Genomic DNA, 27,302 nt, shown 5'->3' on the forward strand with positions numbered 1-27,302 from the left:
CCTGGTGAGATTTGAACTGTCAAATTGCAGGCAGCCGGCAGGCAACAGAAGTAGCCTACAGTACTGCACTCTAACCACTACGCCACTGTGGCACAGTAATAATTAAAGAAAAATATTATTGGTATCAAAATAATCCAAATACTACTTGTTTTTTAAAATATAAATCTCTGGAAAATTGAAATAGAAAATACAAGATATTAACTTTTCCAAAGCATTTTTTCCCAAAGTTGTGATTTAATTATAAAGTATGTTACATAACCCTCATTGAACAGAATTTGGAATCCTGGTCTGAGTGGTTAAAAACTGTGCGCTCACCAAATCTATCATACTTTTTTTAATAATCATCCAAAACTCATTTTAGTATCTGTTAATAATTCATAGATGTGTCCTTATTTTAAGCAAGAGAAAGAAAAAAGATCTTGACATCTTAGCGTTATAAAAGAATGTCTTTGGCTCCCTGTCTTGGAATGATACATAAGATCCAGAAATATATTTTAATTTAATTTCAAAGGAACGTTCATAGACGGTGCTACACAAATTCAACAGAGCAGTCCGTCCTCCCAACCTGGGCCCATCTAGAATTGCTCATCCTCAGTAATAAGATTTAAGAAAACGTTCCATTGAAAACAGTGAAAAGCTTTTTTTGCCAAGCCTAATTTGGCTACCCAAGAAATGATCTGGGAAAACAGTCACAGTCACTTGCACCAAAACAAGCCAGGACAAACTCTGTTGCAGTGAAACAACTATGCTTGAGAATTGAGAATTGAAGTGGAAGAGAAGTACAGCAAGTAATGTTTGGGAAGATTAACAGGAAAAAATAGCCTTTTTTCTATGTGGTTGTGATGCCTTCCTACCAATTACACAGTGACATCCCAAAACATTTTCAAGCCCCAATTGCGGCAGATGAGGTGGTCTTTCCCTGCTGCACAAAAAGAGCCCTCTTCAGTTTTTAATCCCATTTATTTCAAAAACTTCAATGGAAAGGAATGTGGCTCATTTTATTTATTTTATTTATTAAATTAATATGCCACTTCCCCTCACTGATAAGATGATTCGGGATGGCTTGCAAACTTTACAGATCCTCATACCGTGCATATCTTAAAGTCTAGTATTTGATCCCAAATTAATTTTAAATAATAAATATATTCTTTGCTTAGGTGACTCTAAGTTTTGTAACCAGTTTATTTAGCACCATGGAGGATCATCTTCTTGGGCGAACCCCCTCCCTTGATTTCATCAGTGTACTCACAAAGGTAATAAGTTACTGAATACATTCCCTAATGAGCCTGGTAAGAAATGTTGGAAAGCAGAAACTTTAATTCTCCTAAAGAAACCCACAAATCTGTCATTTTAGTCTCAAAACACTATGATGTCACATATAAAGATATTTTAGCCACAAGTGTTCAAAGTGGCTTCCTTTCCTCTAGTTATGATAATGTGTTTTTCCCAAGTCTGTTGACTTCTGGGTATCTAGAATATTTTGGTGCTCTTAATTTGGTGCAGGCTCCAAGTCTTTCGTCATTGTGGCTATGATGAGTAAATGGAAATCTGGCCTTTGGATAGGTCTGTTTGGATAACTATATACAATGCAAGACCATCACAGCAGTGAAATTTTGCTTTAACAGGCTAATTGGGAGGAAAGGTCTCTGTTGTTGAGAACGGTCCATTGAATGGGAGAATAGGGCATGGCAGTTTTATATGATTTGTGTGATTAAGTTGTGATGTGCATCATGCAAACTATGCTAGTTGAGTAATTCTCTGATTATCCAAAATATACAAATCACAGCTGAAATTCGGTCTTTATATGCAACGTCATTTGCAGAGGTGGGTTTCAGCAGATTCTGACCAGTTCTGGAGAACCGGTAGCAAAAGTTTTGAGTAGTTCGGAGAACTGGTAGTAAAAATTCTGACTGGCCCCGCCCCTATCTATTCTCTGTCTCCTAAATCCCAGCTGATCAGGAAGAAATGGGGATTTGCAGTAACCTTCCCCTGAATTGGGGAGGGAATAGAGAGTTTACAGTATCCTTCCCCTGGAGTGGGGTGGGAATGGAGATTTTACAGTATCCTTCCCCTGCCACGCCTACCAAGCCACACTCACCAAGCCATGCCATGCCCACCAAGCCACACCCACAGAACCGGTAGTAAAAATTTCTGAAACTCACCACTGGTCACTTGCATTAAGTCTGGTAAAATGAAGTTTTAGGGATAGTTTCCTTTGTAAGCCAAAGAAAACCAGTAGGTTCCATGATCCTATCCCTTTTTCTTGAGAAATACAGTAAATTTTACTAAAATCAATGGATCATCCTAAATGAATTAGCTTACTATTTTAAATCTTGCAATAAGACTGGATCATGCCCACTGTACTTTTGTTTTTGTAACAATCACGATCAAAGAACTAGTATTAATACATAGAAAGTTCAGCATCAGCATCATGGCTAGATAAAAATTTCAAGGCAATTTAAAAAAAAAAACATATGGATCAGTAAGATTTGTACTCTACCAATAAGTGCCTAATATTTTGTTTATCTTCCAGCATTTCCAAGGTAACCTGTGTCAGAGCCACCAAATATATTGTCTGACGTACACTTCTGCTATTTTTTACTTGGAAAAACTGAAAAAAAGAGAAGATTTTGGGACCTATTTGAAAGTAAAGCTATTAATTTTGTCTTTGATCTCTTTTACAGTGTTTAAATTGATTTCACTATGTCCAGAACAAATCACTACGTTCTGCCAAATGGCACAGCTAGCTCATTTTGGCTGATCTCAGAAGCTAAACAGGGTCATATCTGGTTGATACTTGAATGAAGATGACCAGGAAATAGTAGGGAGGCAAGCAAGCCTGGAAGGAAAAGTAAATATGTACAGAAGGCAGCAGTGGGAAGCCATCTCAAAATTGCTGCGAAGGGAAAAAAATGCATGTGTTTATGAAAACAAAAATTAGCAAAGTCAGACTTAACACAAAAAAGCTTTAACATAACAATGTTTTTAAGCCACATTTTTAAATGTTGAACACTTTTTCTATTTCTGTATTGTAACTAAAATACAGAATAAAAGTGTTTTAGTTGATTGTTTTGTATAGTTGATTACTAAAATAATTTATTTTTGTTCAGTCAAAAAGGAAGTCATTTCTTTATATATTTCTTTTTTTACTATGTACTTATTTTTTCTATTCTTATTTCTATTTTTCTTTTTTGAATTTCCTATTTTTTATTCTTTTATTGCTTTATTTTTTTTTAAGTGTAATGTTTAAAAGTAATAGTATAAGAATGCTATTTAAAAGATTCACTTAAAAGTAGAATAATTTGCAAAGATGTAAGTTATCCAATAAATAATGTCATATTCAATTTAAACTTAAGAAATAAATGGTTTATGGTATGACCAATATCCATTCTGTTAAGAAATCCCATTGAAATTGTTTCCTAATGTGTCTTTTCCATCAAATTTAACAGTGGTGTGAGAGGAATAAAGAATGTAAGCGACTCCGTCTAGCTGAAATGTTAGTTGCACCTTTACACAAGTTGACCCGTTATCCCCTCCTGTTAAAGAACATTTGGAAAAATACAGAGGCAGCAGAGAAAGTTATCATTAATTCACTGAAGGAAAAGGTGGAAACATCAATACGTGAGTAAAGAAACTCAAAACATCAATGCTTCTTTGAGATTTGTTCTATTCTGAGTTTCTCAAAGAAATGTGCAAAAAGTTGTTCTGTGATTTTAAGAAATAAAATAGCAATGCAAGGTTGATGTTACTTCATTACAGTGTTATATCTCCACTGCCTCATTTCAAAGGCTATAATATCTTTCAGTTTTGGATTTTTTTTCTCTCTACACAAGCCTTAAATTACCTCTGAAGGCCTAGGGCAGTGATGGCTAACCTTTTTGCTGCTGCATGCCAAAAGGGGGAGAGCACAGGGGGGGAGCGCATGCGCATGCCCCCACCCATAATTCAATGTTCCCCGCCCCCCCCACACACAACCCCGCTGCATGACCCCCGCTTTTGGCACGCAATAGTACGGTGGGCCCAGTAGGCCTGTTTTTCACCCTCCCCAGGCTCCAGAGGTTTTCTTGGACCCTGGGGAAAGCAAAAACAACCTTTCCCCCCCACACACACACACCCCAGAGGCCCTCCGGAGGCTGGAAATGGCTCATTTCCTGACTTCCAGTGGGTCCGGGATACCCATTTTTCACTCTCCCCAGGCTCCAGAGGCTTTCTAAGAGCCTGGGGAGGGCTAAAATAGCCATCACCCCCCCCAGAGGCCCTCCAGAGGCCAGAAATGGCCCATTTCCCAACTTCCAGTGGGACCGGAAGTCCCGAAAATCAGCTGACCAGCATGCACATGCGCACTGGAGCTGAGCTAAGGCAATGCTCACATGTCCACAGATATGGATATGGGAACCTTTTTGTTCTGAAAATTAATGTACACATTATTTAATATTACTATTAGTAGTAGTATTGGACAAACTTACTGAAAAAAAATCAACCTATTCCAATTAAAATAAGCACAAGAAACTAAAAATCTGACAATTCCGTTTTAGGGTGTGTGTGTGTTCACTACTTTGTGTAAAGATTGCTAATGATCATAGTTTGCCACTATAAATGTTTATAGAGATATTATCAGTCATCAAGTCTTGACTTTCTGTTGCATATTTTTTAGGGGATTTGGAAGGTAAAGTGAAATGGTTGGATAATTTTCAGAAATTTAAACAGCTTCAGGAAATTATAATTTGGCCTTCACTTTGGGATCAAGACAAGAGACAGTTTGTTCCTGAGGTATGCAATTTCTTGATTATCACAGAAAATTTTATAGTATAGTCTTTAATCTTTCTCACCTAAGAATTGTCATATAAATGAAGTAAAAAATTCTAACCATTATCACATAGTGCACAATATTCCACCTTCATGGCAGGTAGATCACAATATTCAGACACAATACTGAATATGAAAGATTACCATCTGTTGATTATTTGTTTCAAATGATGTATCACAGTATGAACTATGATGGTTGAAGGGTCTCCAGGCAAGTATGGCCTTGGAAACTCTTAAAACGAAAATCTTGTATTTTCACCCCTTCAGTCCCTCCCCCATGTTCCAGTTGCTCTTTTATAACATTTTTTTAATGTTTGAATATGGTATATCATAGTTATACTCAGCATTTTCATTTCTTTGGCCAGCCTCCAAGAGAAGAAAGCATGACAGAAACAAATATGTGCGTGTATTGCTGAAGTCAGAATCCCTGATCTCATTAACAAAGCAGGGCTAAAGATTAGTGCTTAATAACTTTTTATTGTGAAGTTTGTACATGAGATTTTATTCTCGTAGCCCTTAACAGTATCATGGTGGGTCAGTTTGTTTTTTATTGACATCTACTTGTTATTTATTTTCTTTACATTTTCAAATAAAAATTCACTTATCTACTAAGTGGCCTTTTCTGGCTTCCTTTTCCCCCATCTTAAGCCTCTCAAATACATGCTAAGAGATAATCCACATGAAAACATCTTGTCACCTACAAAGAGATCACTTGTTCTTGAAGGCCGATTGATACTTGCAGGTAAATACAATATTTCATATTTACAGGCATATTAGACAGTATGCAGGATGAAATAGCTTCCAAACCTCACGAAAGAACAGAAACAAAGTCTTAACAAAATGAGGCACAGAAAACATGTTATCCAGGCAGAATTTCTAGCTCATTTTTGTGTCCAATTCTGGATATTTACTATTTAATAAGTAAAAGTACATGACCATAGTTTGAAATCAGAGCATTAATCAAAGAAAACTAGGGCTTCCATAAATGCCACAAATGTTAAGTATTCAGAGATTTTATAAAATCAAGATAGCATCCCTCTTCATGGTTTGCAAAGTCAAATTCTATTACTTCGACATGACCAAGTGAATCTCCAACAGGTGTTCCCTTGCTTACATACAGGTATTCCCAGGATTGGTTCAGAGGTCTACTAAAGTATTAATTCTTGAGGAATTCTTTTGTTCAGCCTGTTATGGGTGCAACTGCAACTCCTTTCTCTTAGCCAGTTCTCTCCTATTATGGGACTGGGTTTTTTTTCCTGATGAATGGGGGCAGTTACTGTAGAACTCTAGACTTGAAATCCATAGTGTGCCCTAAAGTTACTTCTGCTGCTACCAGTGTTTTGCAAGCATTTACATAATTCAGCCTTGTAGATACAATTGCAAGAATTTTTACATGAAGATCTATCTTTACATTGTAGTCCATACAGTACCACCGTGGCTGATATGAATGTTTAATAATTAAAATACAAATTTAATCTTTTTATACTTTTAAAGTTGTAGGGTATTAATAGAAAGGAGCTGTTTTCTTCCAATTTCCTCATACATAAAAGGATATTTTAAAATCAAACATCTATTGGTTAGAAAACATAGGTAACATACTTTTCAACTTCTTCCAAAATTTTCTGTTAGACCTTCCAAAATCAAGAAGTAGCGAGGAGCTCAGAAAATAGTTTTGTTTTTAATGTACCTGTATCATGGTTCACCTTTATTTGCTTTGCAGAATCTATGCGATTTACCGACGTCTATCTCTTCCTATTTGATGATTTGCTATTGATTACAAAACCTAACAGATATAAAAAGGTAACAAAATAAAAAAGGAAAGAAAGAGAAAAATAAAAATCAGCTGCATTTTTATACATTTTGACTTGTTGGGGACAGGAATTGTAGACAACTAGCAAAGCAACTATTTAATTATCAAAGAATTCAGAAGAGGACTATGGAGCTAAACTATGTCCTTTTGCAAAAAGCTACCTGACTTATTTTCAGAACTGTTTCATTCAGCACTTGGAATTGTGTCCCGTTTTCTTTTTTCTTCTTGAGATAGTTTCTGATAGAGAGCACATGTTGCTAACATTTACAAAGACATACCTTACCAAACAAGCCCATTGTTTGCTTATATGGAGGTATTACTTTTTGGAATGGTCCCCAACTTCTGTTGTCCACCTTAGTGCCATCCTGATCAACAACTTTCGAATCAGCAGGAACCAATTTTAAGAAGATGGAAAAATATAGATCAAAGAGATGGCAGATGGAAATAAGGAATTTGCAGCAGTCTAAACATGTCTTAGTATAAAGAAATCCCTAGAAATTGGGGAAAAACAGACCTACTGAAATGCAAAGACTCAGCTTAGCTGAGGAGGGAGGGAGGAAGCTTATCCTTGAAGATCAACTTTAAAGGAACAAAAAATACTCTTGTAAACCATACACTAAAGCCATTGGTTTATTCTTTGGTGAAAGTTAGTCTCCCAGAACAGAAGGGCTTTAAGGGTTGCCATGATACAAGGCAAGTCTTTGGAGGACCTGTAATACCTGCTTATGTCAACCATGTTTGTTTTTAGGATTTGGTTCCATACTTTCAATATCTTCTATTTCATTGTGCATAATAGTTATTACAGCTTGGCTGAAGGATATTGGATGGGAACTCCCCTTGGGTCTCTTCACAATAGGTAGTAAATACCTATTAATAACCAGAGAATGTTTCTGGCTTATGTCAAAAGCTGTGCAAAGAGTGACTTGCTTCAGAAAACTACTAAGATGGGGCTAGCTGTAATCATGGTTTGTTGAACAAGGTATATTAGCCTGCTTCCAGCATAACGCTATGACAGGGCTGTCAAACTCCCAGCCCGCAGGCTGGATACATCACGCGTCACACCCAGTTTAGCAAAGGGGGGAAATGTCCCAATACATCATGTGACACCACCGTGACGACATGAGTTTGACACTCCTATGCTATGATTTCTTGAGCATGATGATTCACATTTCTCATTAAGCCAAAAATAAAGAAACCCTATTATGGTTTAGCATGTTGTACAAAGTAGACACTTGTAGTATAGCTTTTGATAGAAGCAGGAAATTGCCCTACTTATTCATATTAGTAGCTAGATTTATACATCAACTTCATATTCTTATTTCAAATAATTTTGTCTTTTCTTTTCCTTCCTCCTTCTTCTCTTTGAGAATGCCCAAACTTGTGTCAGTATGTTTCTGAGCTAGTTTCCTGTCTCCTTCCAAATTCGTTTGTTTCCTTTTCCTCCATTCCATCTGCCTCCCATTAATTGAACTATAAAGGTTAATTAAACTACAACATAAAGTAGAGGATTTAAGATGAGCTTGCTAGCTCTTCCTAAAGTTTCTATTTCAGTGGCAACTGTGGGCAACGATATCAAAATTGGCATCATTATAAAGCCCTAGATCTTTTGAAGTATATGCACATAAATGCCAGGCCTTGCATCGCAACACTGTATCTGCAAACTTGCCATTTTTTACACTTGCCCTACTCCCACCCCCACACTACTGTTTATTCCTATTTATTTATCTCAGAGGATCCTTTTTCCTATCTCCTGCATTTAGCTACTTACCTTAATTTGAACCTTTCCTGCTTTCCCTACAACCATGGATTGTAAATATATTTTTCATTTCATTTCAGAGATTTGACTTGAGTTTAACACCTGCTTGTTCTTTCTTCAGTCTGGAGTTGCAATCTTTGCTTGAAGAAGGTGGTAACTGCATAGTACTTGGCCAGCCTATCCCATTAGATAGAATTATGGTAAAAAATATTGATTCATTCCATATCACAGGTATGTTAAATCTCTTTGCCAGAGATTTTATAAATTGTACATGTCATATACAGTATACAATAGTTTCTTGAGGGCCTGGTCATTTACATCAGCCCTCTTTAAAATATTTAGAAAACTTAAATAATGAACAGGGGTGTGAAGCTTTTCCAAAAATGCCTACTTTCATTGCAAATCCTCTACAGTCATTGCATGTATGAAACAGTTTGTAAGTAATGAATAGACATCATACAATGCTGAACTACAGATGGATGTACTGTATTGTGGATTTGATTTTTAAAGTGTGCTGGGGAAGAAGCCAAAGTGATGAGACAAACCCACAATTTAGCATTGACATTGGTATTCATTGTTAAATCTAAACCATCTATTCTTACTGTACTCTTTTCATGTGAAAATGAACTTTTTGCAAAATAAATCTTATGTTATCTACTTTCAAATAAATCCAGTATGATATTTGAGTTCTCCACTTTCTATGTCCCTAACATATATTAATATGAAACTATTATTCACAACTGATAAGAGTTTTGATACCTCTATATACAATGCATCTGACTGTGATATGATTATTTTAACTCCTCAACATTTGATTAATTAAATACTTCCGGTGTTATGGGCATTACAGTGATACTTCTATCACAAGAAATCATACTGTATATGTCTAAAACCAACTTCAACTCTTAAAACTGTAATCTACCATATTTTCTGGCATATAAGATGACTTTTTAACACAGGAAAATCATCTCAAAAGTCGGGGGTCGTCTTATACGCCGGGTACCCGAATCTGAGTTGCTGGCGCTGACCAATGACAGTACGGGAGCGCTGACAACATTGAGGGGAAGCTGTACTCCGAATTATTTCCAACCTACAAGAGGCGCTCCCGTCGCATCATCAGTCAGCGCTAGCAACTCAGATTCGGGAAGCTGTGCCGATCTAGTCAAGGCTGCATGCTGCTGATGAACCCCCACTGATGGCGAGCCCCACCAGCATTCAGCAGCATGCAGCCTTGACTAGATCGGCACAGCTTCCCGAATCTGAGTTGCTGGTGCTGACTGATGACACGACGGGAGCGCCGGCAACATTGAGGGGAAGCTGTGCCCCTTCTTGCTTCTACATCCCTTTTCTCCCACAGGCGCTGCTGGGAGTTGTAGTCTAAATGCAATGTTAGAGATGGGCAGGATTGCCAATGAAACTGTACTCCTTCCCGTTATATAGGAGTCAAATTGATTAATTCAGTGGGGTTAAGGGGAAATACAGTGTTTTAGCAATTCATTTTCCTATTCTTATTCCTAAACAGTGTAATATCGTCAATATTTAAATACCAAGTTATATTAATACTTAAATTCACATTAAGCCTAAACAATTCATGTATACCTTTGTATAATAAACCTATGTAGTCTAAGATTCCCTATAAATCGTCTAAGATATTCTATTAGGTTCTATATGTATTTAAGTTATATCACCATTACCAATGTATAGTATTTATATTAATTATCACAATTATTATTCCTTATTATTCCTTAATATTATCTATAACAGTTTCTTTACAGTATCTATGTTAGTATCTAAATTTCCAATCAATACACAATATAATTCCCTTAATCAATATATTACTATAGAATCTATTGTCTTAATTCAATGAGGTAGAAAACCATAAGACAGTAAAAGAGAGAAAAAAAAATGTATAAATTAATCTTAAGTCAATTAATACGTATTATATTAACTTCAAAATTAGTATTAGTATTATTTAGACAGAGTTAATTAAACTGTAGTTGGATTTTATGATATAAATAAGATAGCTATCTTTGATAATAGATGTTAAAAGTTCTCCATTAAGTCACTTTCAGACCAATTGAAATTACTTCCTTTCCCTTCTTCCTTCGTTCTTCAGTTCGCCTTTAGCTCGCCCAGCTTTCACAGTTCTGTTGCAATAATTTCCGTTGAAACAGTAAGGTAATTGTTCCGATTTGTAGCAAGTTATATCTCCTCTGCCAGCAGCATCAATGTGTCCAATGTCTTACTACCAGTCCTTTATCTGTGGTTTGGATTTATTATTACTGCTGGATACAAAGTAAAAAATCCTTCTCCAAGTCCTCGATCCTCAGTCCACCTTTCACTCCGTTTAGCTGATTCCCTTTTGCCCACAACAGGCTTAAAGAGTCTTAATTCTTAAGTTTCACTTTCTACTATCCCTTTCTCCAATAGTCTTTATTCTTTGTTAAATCAAAACGCGTTATTTATAAAATTATAATCCACCGCTTGCTTGTAATCCTTTCCTTCCGTCTCTCGTCCTTTCGCCAGTCAAATCTGCGCTGTCACTGTGAGTGTTAGTTTCCGCTCCGATCACTTTCTCTCGCCGCTTGTCTGGCGATCTTACCGCCGCTTTTAGGAGTCCTCTTCCCGCCGATGTTTTAAATCCTTAACTCTTTGTAAATATACCGTTCACTTTTCAGATGATTTAGTCCAATTACCGAAGTTTCTCTCTGCAATCTTCGCTTCCACCCTTATCGGTTGACAGCGCTCCGGCCAGCCAAAATGGCTGGTTTTTTTCCCCGGTTGGAATTAGGGGGTTTTCCTCTGAACCTTCGGGGTGATTGCTGTCACTCCGAGGTCCTAGGGAGTCCTCCTTTTTCTATCGACCTCTCCGTGGTCGATAGTGCCAGCAACGGCTTCCAATCAAGAAATTTGGAACTTCGGGGACGGAGCCTCGTTCCCCTCGTTCCTTACACGCTGACGTCACCCCCAATCAGTGTATGAAAATTTGGAAAAAAATAATACAAAAAACGATGGCAACATCCTCAATAACAATAACTAAACAAGGGAAAAAACCAGCACCCATACAATCCTCACCGGCACAACAAAAAACCATTGACACGATGCTAACTACAGACAAGGATAAAGCTGCTACTACACACAACATACAGAATATACATTCTATATTGGCTATGATTCAGGAGGGGATGAACAAGACCCAAGAAACAATAGCGAATAACCACGAAGAAACAAAAAAGAATCATGAAGAACTGAAATTAGAAGTAGGACAAATAAACGACAATATAAAAAAAATGGACGATAAGATTGAAAGAATACAACAAAACATAGTTAAAAACGAAGAACGAATTCAAAATATGGAAGCCAAAATGGTCCAATCGGAGAAGAAGATAGATAACATCGAACAAAATCAAATGGAAGTAAACAGAGAACTTGAAGAATCAATTACCCATTTAGAATTAGAAAAGGCATCTTTCTTTTTACGGTTTCAAAATATAGCAGAAACAAAGGGAGAAGATCTAAGAGACTTGATGACAGGGATATTAGTGGAGGCTTCCCAAAAGGAAAAAAACGATATTAGTAGGGAAATTGACGAAATTTATAGAGTGCATACGAATTATGCCCGTAGGCACAAACTACCTGGAGAAATACATGTCAGATTTGCACGTAAAACTGTTAAAGATGAGATTTATACACTAATGAGAGAGGAGAAACCATGCTACAAAGGGAAAGAAATAATAACCTTAAAACAAGTCCCAAGAAGAATAAGAGAATATAGGAAAAACTACAATTTCTTGACAACCCTACTGAACCAACATAAAATAATGTTCCGCTGGCTGGTGCCAGAGGGAATTCTAATATCCTGGGATGACAAAAAATATAAAATTGACACGATAGAGAAGGCACAAGAATTTTTTGACACGCATTTTATAATAGAAGAAGAACAGGAAACTAGGTGTGACTCAGATAATACAAACCAGGAACACCCCTCGGGGGAAACAAAAAAAGGAAAGGAAGAAAAGGAGTCTAGGGAAAAGGAGAGGATTGAAAGAGAAGGGGCTAGGGGGAAAACACAAATGGTAACAAGAAACACAAGTAAACTCAAACTAACAAACAAAAACTAAAGGAAATGGGACAAGAATTGAAATTAATTTCAATTAACATAAATGGCCTTAATCTACCAACCAAAAGAACACATATCTTTAAAAAACTTCAAAAATTAGATACAGACATTATCAATTTACAAGAAGTACACATTAAAAAACAACACAAAAAATTATTAGAAAACAGAAAACTTGGATCATTATTTACCTCACTATCAGACCAAAAAAAAAGAGGCATTGCAATATACGTTAAAAACCATATCCAGGCAAAACAAATTTACACAGACGGGGATGGTAGGATATTAATGGTCAATATTAAGACAGAGGCCCGAAATATGTTATTAGTATCAATATATGCTCCAAACGGGAACCAAAAAGAATACTTTAAAAAGCTACACGACAAAATTAAAGAATTAGACTACGAACACATATGCATAATAGGGGACTATAACGCAATTGTAGATATGGACTATGACTACCAAAGTAACAAAAAAAATAAATCTAAGAAAAAGACACTACCGGATACTTTTAAGGACATGACTCAAGAGTTACAACTGAAAGATGCCTGGAGAGAATTGAATAAAACTAAAAAACAGTATACATATTATTCAAATCCCCATCAGTCTTGGTCCAGACTAGATATGGCCTGGATGACGGCAGAACTAAGAGAAAGCATAAAAGAAATTGAAATCACACCGAACATATGGGCAGACCACAGTCCTATAACAATAGTCTGGAAAGGCCGGTCAAAGAGAGGAAGATGGATGATGGATAGAGAAATCACCAAAGATAAAGAATACATAGAGATGATAAAGAAAGAGATGGAGATATTTTTTCAAATAAACAAAAAGGAACATACATCATTACAAATTCTATGGGATGCCACAAAAGCATATATAAGAGGATTAACAATCTCATTCAAGGTGAAGAAAAACAGAGAGAAACAACAAAGAAGGGATAACCTAATGACTGAGCTCGGAAAACTAGAAGTAGAATTACAGAACAGACCAGATGGGAAAGAGATTAAGGAAAAAATAAAACATATCAAACACGAAATAAATTTAATAACAACAACAGAAATAGCTAGGAAGATTAAAATGGCAAAGCAAAACCAATTTGAATTTGCTAATAAAACAGGACGTTGGTTGGCATATAAATTAAAGAAAGAAAAGGAGAAAAGACTAATACACCAACTTCAAGATGAACAAGGGCAACTACAGCATATGAATGAGGCAAAAAAGCGAATTGTAAGGAATTTCTATCAGGAACTATATACGCAGGAAGAAATCCAATTGGAGAAAGTAAAAGAATATATAAACAAAGCCAATATCCAAGAAATAAAAGAAACTCAAAGAGAACTCTTGAACAGACCAATATCGATGTTAGAATTAATTGAAGCAAAGAAGAAGCAGAACAACAATAAAACACCAGGCCCAGATGGTATCCCGGCAGAATTCTATAAAATCGAGAATCAGTCAATGGATGACATTTTATTACAAGTTCTGAACGAAGCGATTTTAGAAGCTAAAATTCCTAAATCATGGATCGAGACAATTATTACATTGATACCTAAAGAAGATTCAGATCTAACTCAAACCAAAAACTACAGACCCATATCACTCCTAAACGCAGACTATAAATTATTTACATCGATCATGGCTCAGAGAATGAAGAAAATTATTGTGAATTATATCCATCCAGACCAAAATGGCTTTATTCCAAATAGGCAAATCAACAAGAACACAAGAACAATAATTAATATACTGGAATATTATGAGCAAAAATCAGATGAAAAAATGGCCTTACTCTTCCTCGACGCACAAAAAGCTTTCGACAATCTGAACTGGGGGTTTTTAATATTGCAACTAGAAAAAATGGGAACTGGCGAGAAATTTCTTAATATGATCCAAACAATATATTCAGATCAAATTGCAAGAATATGGATAAATGGAGAGACAACAGACCAATTTAAAATATCCAAAGGAGTGAGACAAGGATGTCCCCTTTCGCCTATACTATATATATTAGCACTCGAGCCCCTATTGAACGAAATTAGGAATGACAATGAAATAAAAGGATTAAGAACAAAAAACCAGGAATACAAACTACAAGCATTCGCGGATGACGTAGTATTTATATTAGAGGAACCGAAACAATCAGGACTGAATTTATTAAGGAAGATAGAACAATACGGCGAAGTGGCAGGTTTGAAAATTAATAGACAAAAAACTAAATTACTAACTAAAAATTTGACAAAACCCCAGGAGGAGGAGCTGGAAGAGGCACTAGGAATACAAACAACAACCAAAATAAAATATTTAGGAATTTGGCTCACCAATAAAGTATCATCATTAAAAGAAGACAACTACATTAAATTGCTTAAACAGATACAGAAGGACTTAGATGCATGGAGTAAATTAAAACTATCATTATTAGGCAAAATTGCTTCAATTAAAATGACTATTTTACCAAAAATGTTATATTTATTTAGAACAATACCGATAAGTCCGGGGAAAACATATTTTAAAGACCTCGATAAAATGATATACAAGTATATATGGCAGGGGAAGAGAGCCAGGATTAAATTGAAACACCTGCAAGATACCAAAGAAAGAGGCGGCCTGGGATTACCAGATTGGCAAACCTACTACATTGCAACAGCCCTAACCTGGATCAAGGATTGGATGACACTCAAAGACAAACGAATACTAGCCCTAGAAGGATTCGATCTGTTCAAAGGTTGGCACGCATTCCTATGGGAAGAAAAGCCCAGACAGCATGAGCATTTCAGGAGACACTACATTAGAGGAGCACTGGCAAAAATTTGGATTGAAACAAGAAGGAAACACTATGATAAAATTCCAAGATGGATATCAACCATGGAAGCACAAATTTACCCGAACACAATGGATATGAATAAAATGAAGACCTACGACGAATTGTTGAATACAGAGGGAGATATAAAAACAACAGAGGAATTGAGACAACAGGGCACGGACATAGATTGGTGGACGTATTTACAGATAAAATCAAGATATAAAAGCGATATGAAAAAATTTGGAATCCAAAAAGAAAGGAATGAATTAGATAAAATTATAATGCAATCAGATGATAAATTAATAACTAAAATATACAATTATTTGCTTAAATACAAACTGGAAGAAGAAGTGGTGAAGGAAAATATGATTATTTGGGCTAAAAATTTTGGATATAATATTAATTTAGAAAAGTGGGAAAAAATGTGGAAAGTCAATACTAAACTGACGATGTCCGTGCCCTACAAGGAAAATACATATAAGATGTTTTACAGATGGCATCTCCCCCCTGCAAGACTGGCAAAGATGTTCCCCAACACCAATCCAAATTGTTGGAAATGTAAAACACAGAAGGGGACTTACTTCCACATGTGGTGGTCATGTCCAAAAGTTAAAAAATTTTGGAAAACAATTCAAAGTCAATTGGAAGAAATCACCACCCAAAAAGTACCCCTCAGACCGGAAACATACTTATTAGGAATACTCACAAAAGATTATAAAAAAGAGACACAATACCTAATTATACACATCCTAACCGCTGCCAGAATCGCTTTTGCACAGATGTGGAAATTGGAAAATACGCCAACAGAGGAAAAAGTAATACAAAAAACAATGGAATGTGCAGAAATGGATAAACTGACCAAAGAAATTCAGGGAAAAGAAGACTCAGACTATTACCTAATTTGGCAAAAATGGTATAACTGGTTAGAAAAAAAGGACACGAATTAAGGAAATACCATCCAACTATATTCAAACATAGAAACAAAATGAAATATCGTTATATAAATATTGATATATGATGAAGTATAATATGTACAGATACATTGATATACAACTACCGAGGTATCTACAATTCAAAGCTCAAGTCTTAGGACTTGATTTTATTGTATAGTTAGTTTATGTATAGTTTGTTTAAATGTTTGTGTTTGTCTGTGTATGTTGGATTATAATAAAAATTAAAAAAAAAAAAAAAAAAAGAAACTGTACTCCTTCCCCACGAGGTATTGCTCTGCATTTCCCCACTCTTCTGGGCTCACAGGCGAAGAGTGGGAGTGTGCAGCGCACTTTCCTGGCTTGGCGCCAATCCGGACGGCTGCAGAAGGAACTGGGCACCAGCTGTCATGTCTTTTCTGCTGTGCGGGGTTCAGCACCTGGGCGCCTGGGGTTTAAGCCTCGGGGCCGGCCCACGCTGCTCCAGGATGTTCGCTTCGGGCTCCTTGGAATCGCCTTGGAATGCTGGAACCAGCTGGTTGCTATGCGGAGCTTCCCCCAGGCATCCAGGGGGATATTACCAATGCTTCGACTTCCCCAGATGGGTGGGGCTCGCCATCAGTGGGAGTCAGCTGGGGAAGTCGGAGCGTCGGTAATATCCCCCTGGATGCCTGGGGGAAGCTCCGCTCAGCAACCAGCTGGTTCCAGCATTCAGCAGCATGCAGCCTTGACTAGATCGGCACAGCTTCCTGTCAATGTTGTTGGCGCTCCCGTAGCATCATCAGTCAGCACCAGCAACTTAGATTCATGAAGCTGTGCCGATCTGGTCAAGGCTGCATGGGTGAAGGAAAAAAACCTGGTACAAAATAGCCCTCTTGCCACTACACGTAGCATAGCCCATTACCTTGACAGGCAGATGTGCAGCCTGGCTCATAGGTATCTCTAGAGTACAGCAACAATACATACAGTACAGAAACAGTACATACAGTACAGTATACAAATAGCTAACAGTCAAGACCCCATCATGGCGCCACCAGCAAGAAGAAAGAAATATGAAGCCAGTTTTAAACTTAAAGTTGTAAACTTTGCCATGGAACATAATAACTGTGCTGCTGCAAGACAATATGGAGTAACAAAAAAGATGGTTCGGGACTGGAAAGCAAATGTAAAAGCATTAAAGAGTATGCCAAGGGATAAGTGTGCATTAAGAAGGGGCACCCCACATTGGCCAGAACTCGAAAAACATGTAGCAGACATGGTGAATGAGCATCGCCAAAACGGTTATGTAGTGACACAAAATAAAATACGTTTGTTTGCACTTCAGTGGGCCAAATCTAACGCAGATCACAGCAACAGATTTAAGGCCACTGTATCCTGGTGTACTAGATTCTTGGAAAGGCATAATTTGGTACTGAGGCAAAAGACAAAAATTGCACAAAAATTACCTGCAGATCTTGATGCCAAAGTAAATAGTTTCCATCGATATGTAATAAAACAGCGCAATAAACATGGCTGTGCATTAAGTAGTATCGGAAATATGGATGAAACTCCAATGAATTTTGATATGATTGGAAATAAAACTGTCCATCCAAAAGGTGAAAAAACAATTTTAATTAAAACAACAGGACATGAGAAGTCCAGTTTTACAGTGGTACTAGCACACACAGCTGATGGCTCCAAACTGAGACCAATGATTATTTTTAAAAGAAAAACAATGCCGAAACTAAAGTTCCCTGTTGGTTGTTTTGTACATGTGAATGAAAAAGGCTGGATGGGTGAAGAAGGGGTAAAGCTATGGCTTGATAATGTATGGAGCAGGCGACCAGGTAGACTTATTCAAAAACGTAGTCTACTGGTGTGGGATATGTTCAGGGCTCATTTAACTCCCAGCACCAAGCAAAGGCTTGCAAGAATAAACACAGATGCGGCAGTTATTCTTGCAGGATTGACATCATTGGTACAGCCACTGGATGTGTGCCTAAACAAGCCATTTAAAGATCGCATTCGAGAACAGTGGAATGAGTGGATGGTTAGCGGTGAAAAGTCATTCACAAAAGGAGGAAACATGCGTGCTCCACAGTTGGATGTTTTGTACAAGTTTGTCATAAAAGCCTGGAATGATATTGATGCAGAAACAGTAATCAAGTCTTTCAAGAAGTGTGGCATATCAAATTCATTAGATGGTATGGAGGACGACTACTTGTGGCAAGATGAAGAGGAAGCCGAAGCTGAGACCACACCATCTGATACAGAATTAGATCCATATGATGACTGTCTTACAAATGTATCACAAGATGTCATTGATGTACTTATGATATCAGATGACGAACAGGAGGATTTTGAAGGCTTTTAAAAGGAAACTGTCACACCAGCAAAACCTGTAAAAATAGCTTGCAGTTATGATGGGCGTTGCTGACTCGCCAGGGACTTGCCCGGCACTGGCTCTCTATTGTTATCTTCCTCCTATCATCATCAGTTCCAGTTTGGTTGACAGCTTAGAAAACAAACAGCATGGCAGCTCCCATGGGTTTATTGTCTTATCCTTCCTTTCAGCTTTAGAGTGAATTAGGAAAAGTTTAATCCAATTGCACTGTTTTATGTTTACATGTTTGATGACAAACAGCCTTATGTTTATAAGTGACAGTTTTCCTGCTAAGTACCTGCATATCATAAGCATTTGAATTAAAATTACCATATTGAAATCAAATCTGATTTTTTTAATTTTTATTTGGTGTGCGTTGGAAGAGGGGTAGTCTTATACGGCGAGTATAGCCCAAACCCTATATTTTAACAGGAAAAGTAGGGAGTCGTCTTATACGCCCAGTCGTCTTATACGCCGGAAAATACGGTATTTCTGCCTTGTATATAGAGACAGAGATATTTAAGGTCAAATATATGACGAGCAGAGAAAAAATGAGGTACTATTATGCCCTTTCCTTAGAATAGCAATAAGTATGCTTATAATTAAAATGGAAATGAAAATGGAAAAGCTAGCTTTCACATTCACATTTAGATTTAATATAATCTATTCTATTAATACAATCTATTATATTTGGAAATAGTAACTCAGACAGCTCTGAGATTAAATATCATCACTTATAAAAGTAGCCTTTTCTTAATATTGATAAAAATGCTAGCCCATTATTATACTATCCTCTTCACAGCAATCGAAAGGGATTCCTTTGATGATGAAGCAAGAGTAGGTATTAGCAGCAGAAGTGATATTACATGAGCAAGAACCAGTTAGGAGAAAATGGGATGTCCAAAGTGCGTGTGATATTGCATTTTAATTTCCTTGAAGAACTTTGTGCTTAGTACTCAACACTGATTTTCATGAATATTTTTGGAAATCTTGTTGTTGCTGTTTTCTTACCACTTAGGGCCACTTTTTAGACTGCATTTACATCTAAACCTGAGCTATCTTTGTTTAGGAACTTACATGATAGGATTAAGACAGAGGCAAAACAATAAATGGGGGAAACCAACATTAGAGAGTAGAAATACCCATTGTCTTTGATGAGACCTATTTTTATGTATATATGTATTGCATCCTGGCATTCTCATCTCTTTCCCCCAATAAAAGACTTTAAGGAAAAAGAACCAGTTAAGAAATCTCAATGGATTTAATAACTAATATTCCAAAATGGCTCCATGAAATTAACCCAAAAGTCACTGTTGCCTACTTTTATATAAAAGAAAGTTAGCTGACCACTCTATTGAAGTTATTCACTGCATGCACTGTACATCAGCAGCAGTTACATTTTCCTGTTACAAACTGAAAGGCAGTTATTTGTTGTTTATAGAGATCTGGAATAAAGCTATATCATGTTTCTCTATTTCCTTAGCTTTGGGACTACGAAATGCTTTTCTAATACAGCATGAAAATAGATATCAACAGTGCATAGGAGCCTATTTACTTCAAGCACAAACAGAGGTATCCAAGGTAGGCATTTTTCTTTAGAAATGTTTCTTGAAAGCATAAAATGTATCCATGCTTATTGGCCTCTTTGATGGATGAAGTGGTACTTCCTGCCTTGAAAAAATTCTAGTGCTTCTCTCCTTAAGAGATGGCCTATATTTGGATCCAACAGTTTTCAGTAACTATCATCTAGTATCCTTTCTTCTTTCTGGAAAAGGTTGTTGAGAAAATAATTGGTCTGTAGTTGATGGGAACTCTTGAGGAAATACATTATGTAGACCAGGGGTGTCAAACTCGATTTCATTGAGGGCCGCATCAGGTTTGTGTTTGACCTCAGGCAGCTGGGGTGGGTGTGGTCGGGGTGGGTGTGGTCGGGGTGGGTGTGGCCAGCATGACATCACTTTGTTGAGGGGGCACCTGTCATGACTCGAGTGCTCTGCCAGCGAAAACGGGCTTGAGAGCTCCATTTTTGGCTGCAACAGCCTCCTACAACCCTCTGCCAGTGAAAACAGAGCTCAGGAGGCCACGCATGGCCCTTGCACAGCCTTCCCAAGCTGCATTTTTGCTGGCAGAGGCACCACGGGCCAGTCTTTCGCTATATTCAGGGGTGCCCCCATAGACCAGATCTAAGCACTCCATGGGCCAGATCCAGGCTGTGGACCTTGAGTTTGACACCCCTGATGTAGACCCAGTGTAGTCAGGTATGAGCCATGGTTTAGTATTGAGACAGCTTGGGTTGTCCTTGTAGATAACATTCAGAGAAAGAGTGGAAGTAGTTCATCTATCCGTGTGCTTCTTGAATTCTCAATGGTTTTTGATACTGTTGACCATGGTATTCTGACATGCTTCCCTGAGCTAGGGATGGTGAAATCATTTCTCCTCCTTTTTCTAGAGCCAGCTCCAATCAGTATTGCTTGGGGGAGAAGAAATCACTCTTGACCCCCTTTTGTAGGATGCCAGTTTTACTCTGTCCCCTTTTTCAATATCCATATGAAACTGCTAAGTTCAGTACCACCATCAATACATGGATAATGTGTAATTATATCTCCTGACCTTGGGCTGGCCAAGCTGTTAAGGTTCTGTCCCACTGGAGTCTGTGCCAGTTTGGATGGGGAGGAATTCACTCCTATAAAGACCAACTTGCTCTGAGTACTTGGGCCACTCAGATCTTGAGTTATTCATCTTTGACCTTGCATGGGATTGCACTTTCCCATGAGGATCTCAATGAGCAGATGGCTGCTATGACCAGGATGTCCTTTACACAGCTTCATCTGGTACATCAATTATGCCATCCTAGATCAGAAAGACTGTCAGACAATCATACCCTGAATATCTCATGACTTGACTATTGTATGTTGCATGCGGGGTTGCCATTAAAGGTCACTCAGAAGCTTCAACTGAGCCAGAGAAGAGTGGCATGGGCAGTGAAGACAATGTCTCAGTGTGCCATGTAGCACCTCTGCTTTATGAACTGTACTAGTTGCCTGTTTGGTTCCTGTGCAACTCAAGGAGTTGCTATTCATATAAACTCCTTTATGGTATACCACCTAATTATTTGAGGGGCTACCTATCTCCTACAGCATTTGCTCAGCCAATTCAGACCGGCAAAGTTGACACACAAGTGCCTATGATTAAATAATACTATCTATTGGAACTCTAGAAGCATTCCTTCCCTGTAGTATCACTTGCAATATGTAGTGACTTCCCCCCACCAGTTAGCCCCTACCATTTATGTTTTGAAGAGTCTTAAAAACATGGCTCTTCACATCACCCTTTAGCAAGAGTGAGGAAGCTTTCTTTGGATTGTGCAGGTTGTTTCTCTTGTTTTTGTTGGTTTTTTGTTATTCTTGCTGCTTTTTTTGTTCTCTTTTTTCTCTTTTGGATGTTTTTATTTGTGAACTACCCAGTCATTGAAGTTAGGTGGCATACAAATTCAATAAATAGTAAAAAATTATTTAAAACTTTTGCTTTTTTTTCTCAGAAAACATGGATATCCCAGATGGAAACAACAATCACCAATTATATAAGAAGAAATAATCTTTCAAAAACTTCCTTTTTCAATACACTTGCTGAATCCTCTGAAATTTAGCTGTAACTTGTAAAGTTTTTACTTTTTAAATATTTTTGAATATTTAAAGAAAATTGTTGAAATGTTTTCAAACCTTTCTGAAATGAGAGTATTTTTTAGTTAGAACAGAGTTCAGGGGATAACTCGTATGAACATATGCAAACATCAATGTTACTACGATCTTTAGTTCATCTGCATTTACTAATAAACATAAATGGGGGAAAATCAGAATATTAAGTGCCATTAAAATAACATTCTTAACTTACTTTCGCGCTTAATTTTTCATCAAACTAACTACAATAGCATTATACTGCTTGTCAAAAAGAGAAGGCATCCCTAAGTGCATATGATCTGCCTAAAAATCAGTGACAATAAAAAAAACCTGAAGATAACAATGATGAAGACAAAGCAGATGAACTACTGAGAAAGAAAAAAAATTATAATATGCAATTTGACTACAAAAACTAAAAAAAAATTGTTAGAATTCATATGGTGTAGAGATTAATTTAATCATATTTATCATTTGTTATGATAAACTGGCCAACGAAGAAAAGGTACCCAGCAGAGATTTGTTGGTAGAACTTTCATCTAGGTGAAAAACCTTGATTCTACTTTTGAGATTTTTAAATTCCGTAAAGAATGAAATGATCTAAAAGGGTGTCAAGTAAAACTCAAGAAGATAGATATTTAATAGCAGAACAAAGATCTTAAAAATTTCATATCGCTCTAGAGGCAGTGATTCTTCCTTTCTGCACTAAAGAGATACTTGGGCATAAAGGAGAAACCGAGGGCTTTTTTAAAGGGTTTGGTTTTTTTGGATAAAACTATTAGCAGATGGATTCATAAGGCTTTGAAATGTTTGTATCTTGGTTATCAGACACTGGAAGAACAGCTCATTTGCTAGAATTCATTTGTCATATTGATGACTGTAAAACAGAAGTGTTCTGTTGTAATGAATTAACAGGGTTTTATGGCTGCAAGGTTCTTCTGAAGCAACCATGCTAACAGAAAATGGAACAGAAATGGCACAGAATATGCTTTATGTGTTTAGTAACAAATATATTACCATGAGTAAAAAGAACCTGACAGATATTTGACAACCAAGTTAACTGGAATTTCTCAAAGCCACAGGTAGAAATAACCTTATATATAGTGGCTTATATAATCTTATATAAATCAATGACTTTTGATTTATAAATTAAAATGTTATTAAAGAGTTCATCAGATATTATTTATGAGTAAGTGATGTACTTGGTAGCACCTAAGTAACTTTGGCTCATTTTGAGAAGCTAAGCAAGATCCAATCAATCTGTTCTTTTGGATGAAAGGCCATTGGGAAATACCAACATTTAGGGGAGACTGAAAAGTGGGGGGGGAGAGAAAATCTTGGATGAAGACAATGGGAAATCACTTCGGTATTCAAACCACCCATCATTTCAGGCAGAATGAAAAGCTACACAAATACAGTATGTCCAAAAAGTTGTTAAGAGAGGAGCATGGCTGTTTTTAAGGTTGACTAGCAATATAGCACACATACTATTACTTGCAAAAGTAATTTGCAAAACATGCAAAATCCATTATAAATCTTCCATTATAAGAGGTCTTTTTATTTTTTTAGAATATAATGTATCACTCATTGTGTCCATTCATGCCCCTTAGCAATTAATAAAGGATGCTATGGGATGCTAGTCAAAAAGTTGAGATGTTTTGGTGAAACTGCTATTAAAAATACTTTCATATGATTTGAACAACAAGACTCTGAACTAATTAACTTCCCTTATTGGCTCTCTAGTTCATAAAACACAGCCATTAGGGATATTGGTTCTACAGACTTTTATAGCAATACTAGACAACACATAACCTTTTGGATCATTGTTTCAGAGGTATTTCCTTACTGAAACAAAAGACCAAGGGAAAAAAAGAGTAGATGAGAAAGCGACTTCCAATTTCCTGCCAGCTTGAGTGCATCTGACTGCTCTTTGGCAGCTGATGATGGGACTGGTCTACATGACCTGCAGAAAGCTAGGGCAGAACTGATGTTCTGAAACTCCAAGCAGCACTGAAGTGACCATAAATTTGCCAAATTTTAATCCCAGAGAAGTCATGGATCCCAGGCTTTGAATGCTTCTGTAAGTCATCTGAACTGCAAGATGGACAGCAAATAAATTTGATAAAATAACGATAAATAAATAAGTTGCCTCAAATAAGTTTGAGGTATCTTGGTTCAAAAATTGTTGCCCTATAATGCATTGTTGCATCCAGTTATAAAGACTACAAGACACAAGAGTTTTAGTAATACACAGATTGAATTTTTTATACAAACTATTAAACCCAAAGAACTCAGTGAAAATGATAATCACTTAAAACAGCAATTTCCTAATACGGAATAAAGCAGTAAATTCAATCTTGCCACAGCCAAAATATGAAATAGTTGAAGCATTCCACTAATATGTGAATTGCAGATAAATAGGTTTGACATATACAGCAGATAGCTTTCCATACCAGGAAAAGTGTACCAAAACAGTAATTGCAAATGGTCTATTAGAAATTTCTAATTTTATTTTCAGCCCAATAATAGAATACAAAAGTAATATTTCCATAAGTATCCCCCCATGGGTTTCATACAGAATTAGTGATTGTGGTGTCATTTTTCTCACTACTCAGCTTCCATCACTTTCCAAATGCAGAGTTTAGGAATTACAGTGTATACTGAACTAAACTCTTTAACATTATAAGGCACGACTACATGACTACAAGTCATAAACACACCACTCAAAGAAGGACTTAAGAGAATCCACCTGATAAAAATTGCCATGCAAGACTATCTAAAGATAATGTGAATGTAAGGATCCACTTGAAAAAGAAGTGCAATCTCATGTAGATAAAGCTACCTTAATATATGTGTAAATTTAAGATAAGCACAGAAATTCTTCAAGTCTAATTTATACAATATACAGACCCCACCCCAATAAACATTATGCACAATATTCACATCTGCGAGCAGAATAAACCAATAGTTAAAAAGAGGCCAATAGGACAATACAATTTGTGGCACACTTCCATTATAGCATTTGTCAATTTCTTGTCATGAGCACTGGAAATAGAGGCTAACTTAATGACATGTAAATATTAACAGCAGCCAATGTGACACATACAGCTGATATAGATCAAACGCAAATAGGAACAGTTGTATAATTTAATTTTTCTCCAACACTTACAGGTTTGTAGAATTAAAGGAACTCAAAGAGTATAGTTTTATAATAACTGTAAGTTACATAAGCACACATACTGAAATATTACATTTTTGGTGAATCAAAATGTTTTAAAATTTGGCAGTAACCACAAATCAAACCTAACATCGTAGTGAGGGAACCATTTTAAAATGGGCTCAAGTTGAGTGTTTTATCAAGAGGTAGTTAAAATGAAATCTTACATAGTGGCATTCTTAGATTGGGCTTTTTGTGTGTGTTTTTAAAATAATTTTATTACAAAAGTGATAAATCCTATACAAGCAGCATTTTGGATAGATTTCTATTACAAAATGTTTCTTTGTTTATTAACCTGATGTAACAATATTTTTTCTTTCTCTTTGGTCAAAGAGTTTGGATTTAACCACATAGTACAATGTAGGTGGCATGAAAGCTATTCAAATCTGCCACACTAATCAACAACATATACTGTATTTGAATTTTATAAATTGAGAACGCCAATAACAAACTTTATTCATATGGGTTTTAAAGAGATCACAGGAGAAAAACAAATCTCTGCTGAATGGTGTTGCCTACCACACAAACTATTTTTCTCATGACTATTTTCCTGTGTGCCTGCTATCAAATGATTATATACTGAGGCGAGCAGTTAATGTTAAATATGGACAGATTTATTCATTTTTTAACTCTTAAATGGAACTTAAAATAAACCACTTCTAAGTTTTAAAGAAACAATACAAATACTAACTTTTCTGTTCTTAAGTAGGGAACTTCCTTTTCTGTTTATTGCTATGACCTGGAAATAGATAACCTAAATAAATTTTAATGTAATTTAATACGAAAACAAATGTTTATATAGGAACAATGAAAGCCACTGAGAACATGAAATGTGCAAAATTGCCAAGTCCACTTTTTCTATTCTTAAAATCAAGCAGTGCTGCTAAAGAATATGCAAACCACTTTAGTATACACTATGTATACTAAATTATGTATCCTCTGGAGTACATAAAAATTATGAACATAATATTACTAAACACCATATGAAATTACTAGGGAATTGAATGAGCACTTAATTAAGAATGTACAATTTTGTAGACCAATTACTGCATCACTTCTTGCAAACATTTGTTCCTTCTCTTGCATATAGTGCTGGTTACACTAAAAAGTGCATAGTGCAAGTGACAATGCTATACCTTGCTCTTCCTGAGTTTTCAATGTTTAAACTATCAGATCAACCTCATTTTCTTTCTCTGGACAAGCTGAACTTTTATCCATGTGCGTGTGAATGTGTGTAAAACGTCTAGAGACTGCAATGAAAGCAAATCCCCATTTAAATGAGGAGCAGATAGTTTGCTTGTTTTTAATATCCTTTTTAAAATACTTAGAAAAAATGCAAATAACAGATACAACCTTGGAAAAGAATTCCTCCTTATTTTATACATAGGAAGCCATTTCCAAAATGACACCTGCTACAACACATACAAGCATCATCTTAAAAAAATATTACTTCCCCCCTGTGAATCAGTTTCTTTGTATGTTAATTTATGAGATGAAGAGTTCCATATATAATTAATCAACTAAGCTAAATCAGAAGATAGCCCCAATAAACTTCAGTTCCTAGCATGAATACTTCATATTTTATCTTTTTCCAAATTAGATTAAAGTGATAGTGAATAAAACAGGTGGATAGTATCTGAATTGTATCTCTGTTGTAGACTGTATGAATAGCTGATATAGAAAATTTGACTTCTGTACGTTATATTCATATTTGACCATTTGGACATTTTTACCTCATGCCGATTCATAATCTATTGATACAAAATTGTATAGTTCACAACTATTTTTTCTCCAGGATTTCAGACAAGAAAAAATGGTGTGTAAACCCTAG

General features: G+C 36.4%; 1 protein-coding gene across 1 annotated transcript in view; it reads left to right on the forward strand.

Moving 5' to 3' along the window:
* The window catches only part of PLEKHG7 (pleckstrin homology and RhoGEF domain containing G7), a 44,685-nt gene extending 17,383 nt beyond the window's left edge, over positions 1–27,302 (forward strand). The window contains exons 8-18 of the mRNA XM_070947959.1: positions 1,158–1,253; positions 2,534–2,647; positions 3,450–3,621; positions 4,655–4,770; positions 5,455–5,548; positions 6,527–6,606; positions 8,453–8,603; positions 20,064–20,161; positions 22,119–22,160; positions 25,946–26,062; positions 27,267–27,302. Of these exons, the coding sequence (XP_070804060.1) occupies positions 1,158–1,253; positions 2,534–2,647; positions 3,450–3,621; positions 4,655–4,770; positions 5,455–5,548; positions 6,527–6,606; positions 8,453–8,603; positions 20,064–20,161; positions 22,119–22,160; positions 25,946–26,062; positions 27,267–27,302 (1,116 nt within the window). The remainder of the gene's footprint in view (positions 1–1,157; positions 1,254–2,533; positions 2,648–3,449; positions 3,622–4,654; positions 4,771–5,454; positions 5,549–6,526; positions 6,607–8,452; positions 8,604–20,063; positions 20,162–22,118; positions 22,161–25,945; positions 26,063–27,266) is intronic.

This window comes from Pituophis catenifer, unplaced genomic scaffold (assembly GCF_029215685.1).
Source record: "Pituophis catenifer annectens isolate HBS135680 unplaced genomic scaffold, rPitCat1.0.hap2 SCAF_7, whole genome shotgun sequence".
In the NCBI taxonomy this organism is placed as follows: Eukaryota; Metazoa; Chordata; class Lepidosauria; order Squamata; family Colubridae; genus Pituophis; species Pituophis catenifer.